The sequence below is a fragment of the Bombina bombina genome, chromosome 12 (genome assembly GCF_027579735.1).
Source record: "Bombina bombina isolate aBomBom1 chromosome 12, aBomBom1.pri, whole genome shotgun sequence".
Lineage (NCBI taxonomy): Eukaryota > Metazoa > Chordata > Amphibia > Anura > Bombinatoridae > Bombina > Bombina bombina.
Window position 1 is genome coordinate 55,465,466 of NC_069510.1, and position 12,861 is coordinate 55,478,326.

The 12,861-nt window shown below is 43.0% G+C and overlaps 1 protein-coding gene across 1 annotated transcript in view; it reads left to right on the forward strand.

The window, feature by feature from the left end:
- The window catches only part of LOC128642662 (POU domain, class 5, transcription factor 1.1-like), a 137,574-nt gene extending 124,940 nt beyond the window's left edge, over positions 1–12,634 (forward strand). The window contains exons 2-3 of the mRNA XM_053695445.1: positions 12,125–12,289; positions 12,407–12,634. Coding sequence (XP_053551420.1) covers positions 12,125–12,289; positions 12,407–12,634 — 393 coding nt within the window. The remainder of the gene's footprint in view (positions 1–12,124; positions 12,290–12,406) is intronic.
- Positions 12,635–12,861: the final 227 nt, after the last annotated feature.

A 12,861-nucleotide genomic window follows, 5' to 3' on the forward strand; every position in this document is an offset into this window, starting at 1 on the left:
TCTAAGGTCGCATGGGTGGAAGGTGAACGTAGAAAAGAGTTCTCTATTGCCACTCACAAGAGTTCCCTTCTTGGGGACTCTTATAGATTCTGTAGAAATGAAAATTTACCTGACAGAGGACAGGTTAACAAAACTTCTAAATGCTTGCCGTGTCCTTCATTCCATTCAACACCCGTCAGTGGCTCAATGCATGGAGGTAATCGGCTTAATGGTAGCGGCAATGGACATAGTACCTTTTGCACGCCTGCATCTCAGACCACTACAATTGTGCATGCTAAGTCAGTGGAATGGGGATTACTCAGATTTGTCCCCTATGCTGAATCTGGATCAAGAGACCAGAGAGTCTCTTCTATGGTGGCTCTCTCGACCACAACTGCCCAGGGGGATGCCCTTCAGCAGGCCAGATTGGACGATTGTAACAACAGACGCCAGCCTGCTAGGTTGGGGCGCTGTCTGGAATTCCCTGAAGGCTCAGGGATTATGGACTCGGGAGGAGAGACTCCTTCCAATAAACATTCTGGAATTAAGAGCAGTTCTCAATGCCCTTCTGGCTTGGCCTCAGTTAACAACTCTGAGGTTCATCAGGTTTCAGTCGGACAACATCACGACTGTGGCTTACATCAACCATCAGGGACGGACAAGGAGTTCCCTAGCGATGATGGAAGTCTCAAAGATAATTCGCTGGGCAGAGTCTCACTCTTGCCACCTGTCAGCGATCCACATCCCAGGCGTGGAGAACTGGGAGGCGGATTTCCTAAGTCGCCAGACTTTTCATCCGGGGGAGTGGGAACTTCATCCGGAGGTATTTGCCCAACTGCTTCGGCGTTGGGGCAAACCAGATCTGGATCTCATGGCGTCTCGCCAGAACGCCAAGCTTCTTTGTTACGGATCCAGGTCCAGGGACCCGGGAGCGGTTCTGATAGATGCTCTGACAGCACCTTGGGTCTTCAACATGGCTTATGTGTTTCCACCCTTCCCGATGCTTCCTCGATTGATTGCCAGGATCAAACAGGAGAGAGCATCGGTGATTCTAATAGCGCCTGCGTGGCCACGCAGGACCTGGTATGCAGATCTAGTGGACATGTCGTCCTGTCCACCATGGTCTCTGCCTCTGAGACAGGACCTTCTGGTTCAGGGTCCTTTCAAACATCCAAATCTAATTTCTCTGAGGCTGACTGCATGGAGATTGAACGCTTGATTCTATCAAAGCGTGGATTCTCGGAGTCAGTGATTGATACCTTAATACAGGCTAGGAAACCTGTTACCAGGAAGATTTACCATAAAATATGGCGTAAATACTTGCATTGGTGCGAATCCAAGAGTTACTCATGGAGTAAGGTTAGGATTCCTAGGATATTGTCTTTTCTACAAGAAGGTTTAGAAAAGGGTTTATCTGCTAGTTCGTTAAAGGGACAGATCTCAGCTCTGTCCATCCTTTTACACAAACGTCTGTCAGAAGTTCCAGACGTTCAGGCTTTTTGTCAGGCTTTGGCCAGGATTAAGCCTGTGTTTAAAACTGTTGCTCCGCCATGGAGCTTAAACTTAGTTCTTAATGTCTTACAGGGTGTTCCGTTTGAACCCCTTCATTCCATTGATATCAAGCTGTTATCTTGGAAAGTTCTGTTTTTAATGGCTATTTCCTCGGCTCAAAGAGTCTCTGAGTTATCGGCCTTACATTGTGATTCTCCTTATCTGATTTTTCATTCAGACAAGGTAGTTCTGCGTACTAAACCTGGGTTCTTACCTAAGGTAGTCACTAACAGGAATATCAATCAAGAGATTGTTGTTCCATCATTGTGCCCTAACCCTTCTTCAAAGAAGGAACGACTTCTGCACAATCTGGACGTCGTCCGTGCCTTGAAATTTTATTTGCAGGCAACTAAAGATTTTCGACAAACTTCTTCCCTGTTTGTCGTTTATTCTGGACAGAGGAGAGGTCAAAAGGCTTCGGCTACCTCTCTCTCCTTCTGGCTTCGTAACATAATACGTTTAGCCTATGAGACTGCTGGACAGCAGCCTCCTGAAAGAATTACAGCTCATTCTACCAGAGCTGTGGCTTCCACTTGGGCCTTTAAAAATGAGGCCTCTGTTGAACAGATTTGCAAGGCTGCAACTTGGTCTTCACTTCACACCTTTTCAAAATTTTACAAATTTGACACTTTTGCTTCTTCGGAGGCTGTTTTTGGGAGAAAGGTTCTTCAGGCAGTGGTTCCTTCCGTGTAAAGGTCCTGCCTGTCCCTCCCGTCGTCCGTGTACTTTTAGCTTTGGTATTGGTATCCCATAAGTAATGGATGACCCGTGGACTGACTACACTTAACAGGAGAAAACATAATTTATGCTTACCTGATAAATTCCTTTCTCCTGTAGTGTAGTCAGTCCACGGCCCGCCCTGTTTTTACGGCAGGTCTAAATTTTAAATTAAACTCCAGTCACCACTGCACCCTATAGTTTCTCCTTTCTCGTTTGGTTTCGGTCGAATGACTGGGTATGACGTAGAGGGGAGGAGCTATATAGCAGCTCTGCTTGGGTGATCCTCTTGCACTTCCTGTTAGGGAGGAGATATAATCCCATAAGTAATGGATGACCCGTGGACTGACTACACTACAGGAGAAAGGAATTTATCAGGTAAGCATAAATTATGTTTTTTAAACGGTACTGGCGTTGTACTGTTTTTTTACCTCAGGCAGAAATTAGAAGAAGAGTTTTGCCTGAGGTTTTTGATGATCTTAGCAGGTTGTAACTAAGGTCCACTGCTGTTCTCACACATAACTGAAGAATATGGGGAAACTTCAGCTGGGGGAACGGCCTGCAGAATTAACTGCCCTGAGGTATGTTCAGTATATTTTTTTCTAGAGGATAAGAACTAGAAAATGCTGACAGTGCCTGATATATTTAAGGTAAGCCTGATTGCAGTGATTTAATAAACGACTGGCATCATGCTTGCAGTAAAGGGTAATTTTCATATTACTTTCTATTATGGCTTAGTATGTAAAACGTTTGCATATATATAAAGAACGTTTTTTTATTGAGGTGATAAATCTTTATTTGGGGCCTAGTTTTCCATATGGCTGACTAGATTTCTCCTAGGAGTAGTTATTTATGGCCCTTTCACTTTGAGTGCATGGTGGGAGGGGCATATTTTCGCGCTCTAATGCCGCAGTTGTTTTTACATTCTGAGACATTCTGAGACATCCAGCTTCCCTGAAGGAGTCCCCTGACATAAAGGGTAAAGGGTTTTTGTGCCTACAAAAGTCGTTTTATGGGAAAGTAGGAGCCACAGTAGAGCTGTGGCAGTTTGCTTGTGACTGTTATAACGGTTTTACAGTTTTTTTGCTTCGTTTTTGAGCCTGAGTTAATCATTCATTTGCAAGTGGGTGCAATGATATTTTAGTCTGTTATACACACTGTAAAAATTTCATAAAGTGAACTGCTTTTTTCACTGTTTTGCAGTTTTTGTGTTTGTTTTTTCCCCTTAAAGGCACAGTACCGTTTTTTATAATCTGCTTTTTCACATTAATTAAAGTGTTTTCCAAGCTTGCTGGTCTCATTACTAGTCTGTTAAACATGTCTGACATAGAGGAAACTCCTTGTTCATTATGTTTAGAAGCCATTGTGGAACCCCCTCTTAGAATGTGTACCAAATGTACTGATCTTACTATAAGTTATAAAGACCATATTCTGGCTTTAAAAGATTTATCACCAGAGGAAATTGACAAGGGGGAAATTATGCCGACTAACTCTCCCCACGTGTCAGAGCCTATAACTCCCGCTAAAGGGACGCCAAGTACATCTAGCGCGCCCATTGCGTATACTTTACAAGACATGGCGGCAGTTATGAATCGTACTCTTACTGAAGTATTGTCCAAACTGCCAGGGTTACAAGGAAAGCGAGACAGCTCTGGGGCTAGAACAAATACAGAGCTCTCTGATGCTTTAGTAGCTATGTCTGATATACCCTCACAATGTGCAGAAGGAGAGCTTCTATCTGTGGGTGATTTTTCTGACTCAGGGAAGACACTTCAACCTGATTCTGATATGTCTACATTTAAATTTAAGCTTGAACACCTCCGCATGTTGCTCAGGGAGGTTTTAGCAACTCTGGATGACGGTGACGCCATTGTAGTCCCAGAGAAATTGTGTAAATTGGATAAATACTATGCAGTGCCTGTTTACACTGATGTTTTTCCAATCCCTAAGAGGTTTTCAGAAATTATTACTAAGGAATGGGATAGACCAGGTGTACCGTTCTCTCCCCCTCCTGTTTTTAAAAAGATGTTTCCTATAGATGCCACTACACGGACTTGTGGCAAACGGTCCCTAAGGTGGAGGGAGCAGTCTCTACCCTAGCGAAGCGTACAACTATCCCTGTCGAGGACAGTTGTGCTTTTCTAGATCCAATGGACAAAAAAATTAGAGGGTTACCTTAAGAAATTTTTTATTTAACAAGGTTTTATTCTCCAGCCCCTTGCATGCATTGCCCCTGTCACTGCTGCTGCGGCCTTCTGGTTTGAGTCTCTAGAAGAGGCTCTACAGGTAGAAACCCCATTGGATGATATCCTTGACAAGCTTAAAGCTCTTAAGCTAGCCAATTCATTTGTTTCTGATGCCGTTGTTCATTTAACCAAGCTAACGGCTAAAAACTCAGGTTTTGCTATTCAGGCGCGTAGGGCGCTATGGCTTAAATCCTGGTCAGCTGACGTTACTTCAAAGTCGAAGCTTCTCAATATTCCCTTCAAGGGGCAGACCCTATTCGGGCCTGGACTGAAGGAGATCATTTCTGATATTACTGGAGGAAAAGGGCACGCCCTTCCTCAAGATAGGTCCAACAAATTAAGGACCAAACAGCCTAATTTTCTTCCTTACGAAATTTCAAGAGTGGCGCAGCTTCAACTTCCTCTAATACAAAACAAGAGGGAAATTTTGCCCATTCCAAGCAGGTCTGGAGACCTAACCAGACTTGGAACAAAGGAAAGCAGGCCAAAAAACCTGCTGCTGCCTCTAAGACAGCATGAAAGATCAGCCCCCGATCCGGAAACGGATCTAGTAGGGGGCAGACTTTCTCTCTTCGCCCAGGCTTGGGCAAGAGATGTCCAGGATCCCTGGGCGTTGGAAATTGTGTCCCAGGGATATCTTTTGGACTTCAAAGCTTCTTCCCCAAAAGGGAGATTTCATTTCTCACAATTATCTGCAAAACAGATAAAGAGAGAGGCATTCTTACATTGTGTTCAAGACCTCCTAGTTATGGGAGTGATCCACCCCGTTCCAAAGGAGGAACAGGGGCAAGGCTTCTATTCAAATCTGTAGTTCCCAAAAAAGAGGGAACCTTCAGACCAATCTTAGATCTCAAGATCCTAAACAAATTTCTCAGGGTCCCATCCTTCACGATGGAGACTATTCTAACCATCCTACCTATGATCCAGGAGGGTCAATATATGACTACCGTGGACTTAAAGGATGCTTATCTTCACATTCCAATACACAGAGATCATCGGTTTCTCAGGTTCGCCTTCCTAGACAGGCACGGCACCAAGAATCTTTACGAAGGTTCTAGGGTCACTCCTAGCGGTCCTAAGGCCGCGTGGTATAGCAGTAGCCCCTTACCTAGACGACATTCTGATACAGGCGTCGAATTTTCAAATCACCAGGTCCCATACGGACATTGTGCTGGCATTCCTGAGCTCTCATGGGTGGAAAGTGAATGAAGAAAAGAGTTCTCTATCCCCTCTCGCAAGAGTTTCCTTCCTAGGAACTCTGATAGATTCTGTAGAAATGAAGATTTACCTGACAGAGGCCAGGTTGTTAAAACTTCTAAATTCCTGCCGTGTTCTTTATTCTACTTCTCGCCCTTCAGTGGCTCAGTGTATGGAAGTAATCGGCTTAATGGTATTGGCAATGGACATAGTGCCGTTTGCCCGTCTACATCTCAGACCGCTGCAACTTTGCATGCTCAGTCAGTGGAATGGGGATTACACAGATTTGTCCCCTCTGCTAAATCTGGATCAAGAGACCAGGGATTCTCTTCTCTGGTGGCTATCTCGGGTCCATCTGTCCAAGGGTATGACCTTCCGCAGGCCAGATTGGACAATAGTAACGACAGATGCCAGCCTTCTGGGCTGGGGTGCAGTCTGGAACTCCCTGAAGGCTCAGGGCTCGTGGACTCAGGAGGAGGCACTCCTTCTGATAAACATTCTGGAACTAAGAGCGATATTCAATGCTCTTCAGGCTTGGCCTCAGCTTGCTGCGGTCAGGTTCATCAGATTTCAGTCGGACAATATCACGACTGTAGCCTACATCAACCATCAAGGGGGAGCAAGGAGTTCCCTAGCAATGTTGGAGGTTTCAAAAATAATTCTATGGGCAGAGGTTCATTCTTGCCATCTATCAGCTATCCATATCCCAGGAGTAGAGAACTGGGAGGTGGATTTTCTTAGTCGACAGACTTTTCATCCGGGGGAGTGGGAACTCCATCCGGAGGTGTTTGCACAGTTGATTCAACTTTGGGGCAAACCAGAACTGGATCTCATGGCGTCTCGTCAGAACGCCAAGCTTCCTTGTTATGGATCCAGGGATCCCAAGGCAGCGCTGATAGATGCTCTCGCAGCGCCTTGGTCCTTCAACCTGGCTTATGTGTTTCCACCGTTTCCTCTGCTCCCTCGTCTGATTGCCAAGATCAAGCAGGAGAGAGCTTCGGTGATTTTGATAGCACCTGCGTGGCCACGCAGGACTTGGTATGCAGATCTGGTGGATATGTCATCCCTTCCACCATGGACTCTACCGCTGAGGCAGGACCTTCTACTTCAGGGTCCTTTCAACCATCCAAATCTAATTTCTCTGCGTCTGACTGCTTGGAGATTGAACGCTTGATTTTATCAAAACTTGGTTTCTCTGAGTTGGTCATTGATACCTTAATTCAGGCACGAAAGCCTGTCACCAGGAAAATCTATTTTAAGATATGGTGTAAATATCTTCATTGGTGTGAATCCAAGGGTTACTCATGGAGTAAAGTCAGGATTCCCAGGATATTATCTTTTCTCCAAGAAGGATTGGAGAAGGGATTGTCAGCTAGTTCCTTAAAGGGACAGATTTCTGCTCTGTCTATTCTTTTGCACAAGCGTCTGGCGGATGTTCCAGACGTTCAGGCGTTTTGTCAGGCTTTAGTTAGAATCAAGCCTGTGTTTAAACCTGTTGCTCCACCATGGAGTTTAAATTTAGTTCTTAAAGTTCTTCAAGGGGTTCCGTTTGAACCTCTGCATTCCATAGATATCAAGCTTTTATCTTGGAAAGTTCTGTTTTTGGTAGCTATCTCTTCGGCTCGAAGAGTTTGAGTTATCTGCCTTGCAGTGTGATTCCCCTTATCTAATCTTCCATGCAGATAAGGTAGTTTTGCGTACCAAACCTGGGTTTCTTCCTAAGGTGGTATCTAATAAGAATATCAATCAGGAGATTGTTGTTCCGTCACTGTGTCCTAATCCTTCTTCAAAGAAAGAACGTCTATTACACAATCTCGACGTGGTTCGTGCCTTAAAGTTTTATTTACAAGCTACTAAGGATTTTCGTCAAACATCTGCATTGTTTGTTGTCTACTCTGGACAGAGGAAAGGCTTCAGTAACTTCTCTTTCTTTTTGGTTAAGAAGTATAATCTGCTTAGCTTATGAGACTGCTGGCCAGCAGCCTCCTGAAAGAATTACAGCTCATTCCACTAGAGCGGTGGCTTCCACATGGGCTTTTAAAAATGAGGCTTCTGTTGAACAGATTTGTAAGGCGGCGACTTGGTCTTCGCTTCATACTTTTTCTAAATTCTACAAATTCGATACTTTTGCTTCTTCGGAGGCTATTTTTGGGAGAAAGGTCTTACAGGCAGTGGTGCCTTCTGTTTAAGCGCCTGCCTTGTCCCTCCCTTCATCCGTGTCCTATAGCTTTGGTATTGGTATCCCACAAGTAATGGATGAATCCGTGGACTGGATACACCTTACAAGAGAAAACAAAATTTATGCTTACCTGATAAATTTTTCTCTTGTGGTGTATCCAGTCCACGGCCCGCCCTGTCATTTTAAGGCAGGTGTTTTTTATTTTTAAACTACAGTCACCACTGCACCCTATAGTTTCTCCTTTCTCTTGCTTGTCTTCGGTCGAATGACTGGAGGTGGCAGTTAGGGGAGGAGCTATATAGACAGCTCTGCTGTGGGTGATCCTCTTGCAGCTTCCTGTTGGGAAGGAGAATATCCCCACAAGTAATGGATGAATCCATGGACTGGATACACCACAAGAGAAATACATTTATCCGGTAAGCATAAATTTTGTTTTTTTTGGTGGTTATGATTTTTTTTGTATAAAGCACAATTATTTCCAAATTCCTTTGTTGATGCTTTTTACTCCTTTCTTTATCACCCCACTACTTGGCTATTCGTTAAACTGAATTGTGGGTGTGGTGAGGGGTGTATTTATAGGCATTTTGAGGTTTGGGAAACGTTGCCCCTCCTGGTAGGATTGTATATCCCATACGTCACTAGCTCATGGACTCTTGCCAATATGAAAGAAATTAATTTATCAGGTAAGTTCTTACATAAATTATGTTTTTCTCCCCTTTATAAAGGCTCTTGCTTCACTACTGCCTTTACATAAGCAAAAAAAGTTTTTTTTAGATTTTACCTTCTACTAGTAATTTTTAGTACTGACCTACAAAATACTGAAGTATCTTCCAATAATGAGGATTACTCTAACAGTGAGGCTCCCTCATCTGACATAGCAACCTGATAATTCCTCCTTTTCAAGGAAGTCTTAGGGGCCTATTTATTAATGTTCAAGTGGACATGATACGATGTAGCGTATCATGTCCCCCGCCCATCAATAAATGCCGACAACATACACTGTCGGCATTTATCATTGCACCAGCAGTTCTTGTGAACTGCTGGTGCAATGCTGCCCCCTGCAGCTAGCAGGGGCGGGTCAATCATCCCGATCGTATTCGATCGGGTTGATTTCTGTCCGCGGCCCCAGAGCAAGTGGACACGTTATGGGGCAGCGGTCTTTAGACCTCTGCTTCGTAACTTCTGTTTCTGGCGAGCCTGAGGGCACGAGTGGAAACGATAAATCGACCCCTAAGTCACCTTAGGGACTGAAGAAGCTAAACCTTCTGATAACCCCTGTAATCGTTTTAACAGTTTTATATACTAAATTCAATCTCTGAGATTTTCCCTATACCTAATGTGGTTTCTGATATGATTGCCAAGGAATGGTTTAAACCAGGTGTCTTAATCCCTTTAAGACATTAAAAAAAATTATATCCTCTACCTGCTGCAACTTAGAATTATGGGTAACGGTTCCCAAAGTTGATGAGGCCATTTCCACTCTGGCTAAACGCACTACTATTCCTCTAGACAACTGGTTTTCATACCTGTCCTCAGGCCTCCCTAACAGGCCACATATTGAGGATATCTGAACTAGAGCACAGGTTAACCAATCAGCTGATTAGTAAGCATGGTTATTTTACCTGCTTTCATCCAAGGTAATCCAGAAAACCGGGACTGTTGGGGAGGCCTGAGATAAGGTTTGAAAACCAGTGCTCTAGAGGACATTACTTCTTTTAAAGACCCTTTAGATAGAAAACTTGAATCTTATTTATGAAGGGCTTTTTTTACATACTGGCTATATTCTTAGATGAGTTATATCTATTGCTGACAGGCTGCTACTTCTGCTTTCTGGTTAACGAGTCTAGCACAGCAGTTGTCCGCTGACCCTGAATATTCTTATCTTTTGAATTTACTTCAAAATGTAAATAATTTTATTTGTGATGAAGTATTTGATATTATGAATTTAACATAACAAAACATGGCTCTAGCCATCCTTACCAGTTAAGCTCTATGGTTTAAATTCTGGAATGCTGACATGGTGTCTAAATCTAGATTACTATCCCGTTCTTTCCAGAAAATTAAATTGTTTGGGTCTCAAGTTTCTTCCTCGGGACAAAGAGTCTGATAGAAAATCTAAAGCCCCCAATTGTTTTTGTTCCTTTTCGTCAGAATAGAGAACTGAAAACTGACTCCTCTCCTAAAACCCTCTTGCTCAGTCTGGAGACTCGCATAAAATTTGTAACAAATCCAGACAGAATAAGAAATCTAATCCAGTCTCTAAGACTGCATGAAGGTATGGCCCCCAATCCAGTATTGGGTGGCAGATTTTTCAGAAAGCTTGTTTACAATCTGTCCGAAATCCATAGATTCAAAACATTATTTCTCAGGAATATCGAATTGTATTCAGAATAAGACCTCCCATATGAAGATTCTTTCTCACCCATGTTCCGAATCATTCTATGAAAGCTCAGGCTTTTTATACAATCTGTCTCAGATCTGGAAAATATGGGAGTTATTGTTCCAGTTCCTTTTCAGTAACAGGGGATGGGATTTTATTCAGAACTCTTCACTGTTCCAAAGAAGCAAAATTCTTTCAGACCAATTTTAGATCTGAAAACTCTAAACAAAGGCCTATTCTGCCTTTTTTTGTTCACCAATGTCACTTTGTCGACAATAGTTACAGGACGCTTACCTTCACATCCCAATTCACCCATAAGGTTTTCTTTTCTGGAAAAGCATGATCAGTTTGTTGCTCTTCCGTTTTGGTCTGGCTACAGCTCCAAAAATATTTACCAAGGTTCTCAGTTCCCTTTTATGTGTTATTAGAGCTCAGAGTATTGCAGTATTTCTTTACCAGGACAATATCTTGGTAATAGCTCAAGCTTCTCATTTAGCAGAATCTCACATAAAAACAACTATTATTGTTTCTTCAAAGACATGGTTGGAGGATCAATTTACCCAAAAGTTCCTTGATCCCTCAGACAAAGGTCACTTTTTTTAGGTTTCCAGATAGACCCATGACTTTCTGTAACAAACCAGAGATGCTTAAAATTGATCAGCTCGTCTGGACCTTCAATCTCTCTCATTCCCTTTGTTGGCTCTGTACTAGGCATCATGATTGCAGCTTCAGATGCAATTCTATTTGCTCTATTTCATATGAGACCTCTTTAGCTTTGTATGCTGCACCAATGGTGCAAGGATTATACTCCCAGGAGATATTCTTAGATCCCAGCATGCCTCCTATCTCTTACTTAGTGGCTTAATCACCAGTTTATTACTCAGGGGGCTACTTTTGCTTGTCCTACCTGGTCTGTGATCACCACAGATGCAAGTCTTTCAGGTTGGGTAGCTGTCTGGTGGTTGCTGATAGCACAAGGGGTTTGGAATCTTTGAGAGGCATGGTTAATATACATATACAAGGACAAAAATAGTTGCCTGTACTTAGAAGCTGCTTATACCAGAATTGCACGTTATTCAAAAACAATATCTTAACATATTGTTGTGTGATAAGACCCTTATCTGATCCCCAGATCTCCCGCCATTCCTGCCCCTCCAGACAGACTGGCACCCCCATAGGAGCCATAGTTCCATAGAGACCCCACAATACGTAGGTCATGGTTTCAGAGTGATCCCGGGGGAGCGGTAGCTATTCTAGGGTGTAGTTGGAAAGCCCTCGGTCCGCAGATACCACAGTCCAAAAAGCGACATGATTCGTTACTAACCGGAGCGGCAGCCTGGCAAAGTTATTGAGGTGGGGGTGTCCAAAACCCCTGGTTCCCGGGTGGGCTCCCCCTCGGCAATCTCCCCAACCCTTGTCCATCAAAGGCACAACAAATCTCCCAAAAGAGCGGAGCTCTGGGACAAAGGGCCTCCGGAGCGACCTAGGGTAAAGTTCATCAGAAAAGCAAGAATGAAAGCTTAGGAGCCAGACCATTTTTGGTTAATCACCCTGGATAGCGCTTGATTGATGGCTACATTTAGCCATCAATCAGCAAGTGCTACCCAGGTGTTGAACTTAAAATGGGCCTGCTCCTAATCTTTCATTCTTGCTTTTCAAATAAAGATACCAAGAGAACAAATTAAAATGAATAGGAATAAATTAGAAAGTTGCCTAAATTTGCATGCTCTATTCCAATCATAAAAGAAAAATTGGGTTTAGTATCCCTTTAAGGATCATTTTAGTATGGGTAGACACTAAAATGGTCATTTTTTTTTATTTTCTTTTTAAATACTCTGGTATCTGCTCTGACATTTTGTTCCTATCTAATGGTAGTTAATCAGCAAAGAACAAGTTATTGCCCAAACACGGAAGAGAAAAAGGAGGACTAACATTGAAGCATCTGCAAGGCTTAGTCTTGAAAAGTTTTTCATGACTTGTCAGAAGCCTGGTGGTCAAGAAATGACTCATCTTTCAAGAGAACTCCACATGGATAAAGATGTAAGGGTTTGTTTACATGGCTTATTTTACTTTAAAGCTAGACACGTTTTTGTCTTGTAATATTTTTACATTGCAGATTTGCAATTTGACTTTTTCATCATTGTTTATTTACATCAGGTTATCCGGGTTTGGTTTTGCAACCGCCGTCAGAAAGGAAAACGACAGGGGATTGTCTCAATAGAAGAGAGTGATGGGGAATCTTATGATGGCGTGCAGACCTTGTCACCATCTACTGCAGGGGCTTTTTCTTTGCAACAAATGTTGACCTCACAAGGTTATACAGCAGCCGCAACCTCTATGACTGCTATCTCTTCTATGTGTACAACGCCATATCAAAAAAACTAGCTGTTCCCCCAAGCCATGCCTCATGGAATTACTTTGGGAAAACACACTGGATAAAAAAAGACTAAAGATCCTCTCTGAAATGCTATTACTCTGCTTGATTTAAAGAACTTTAAATCTGGCTGTGTAATTGTATGTTATATCACTTTCTTTCAGATAAGGGTGTTTTGCATAGAATAATGAAATGGTTATAGCATGAGGGCACCTAGTTTGTCGTTCTTTGGATTACA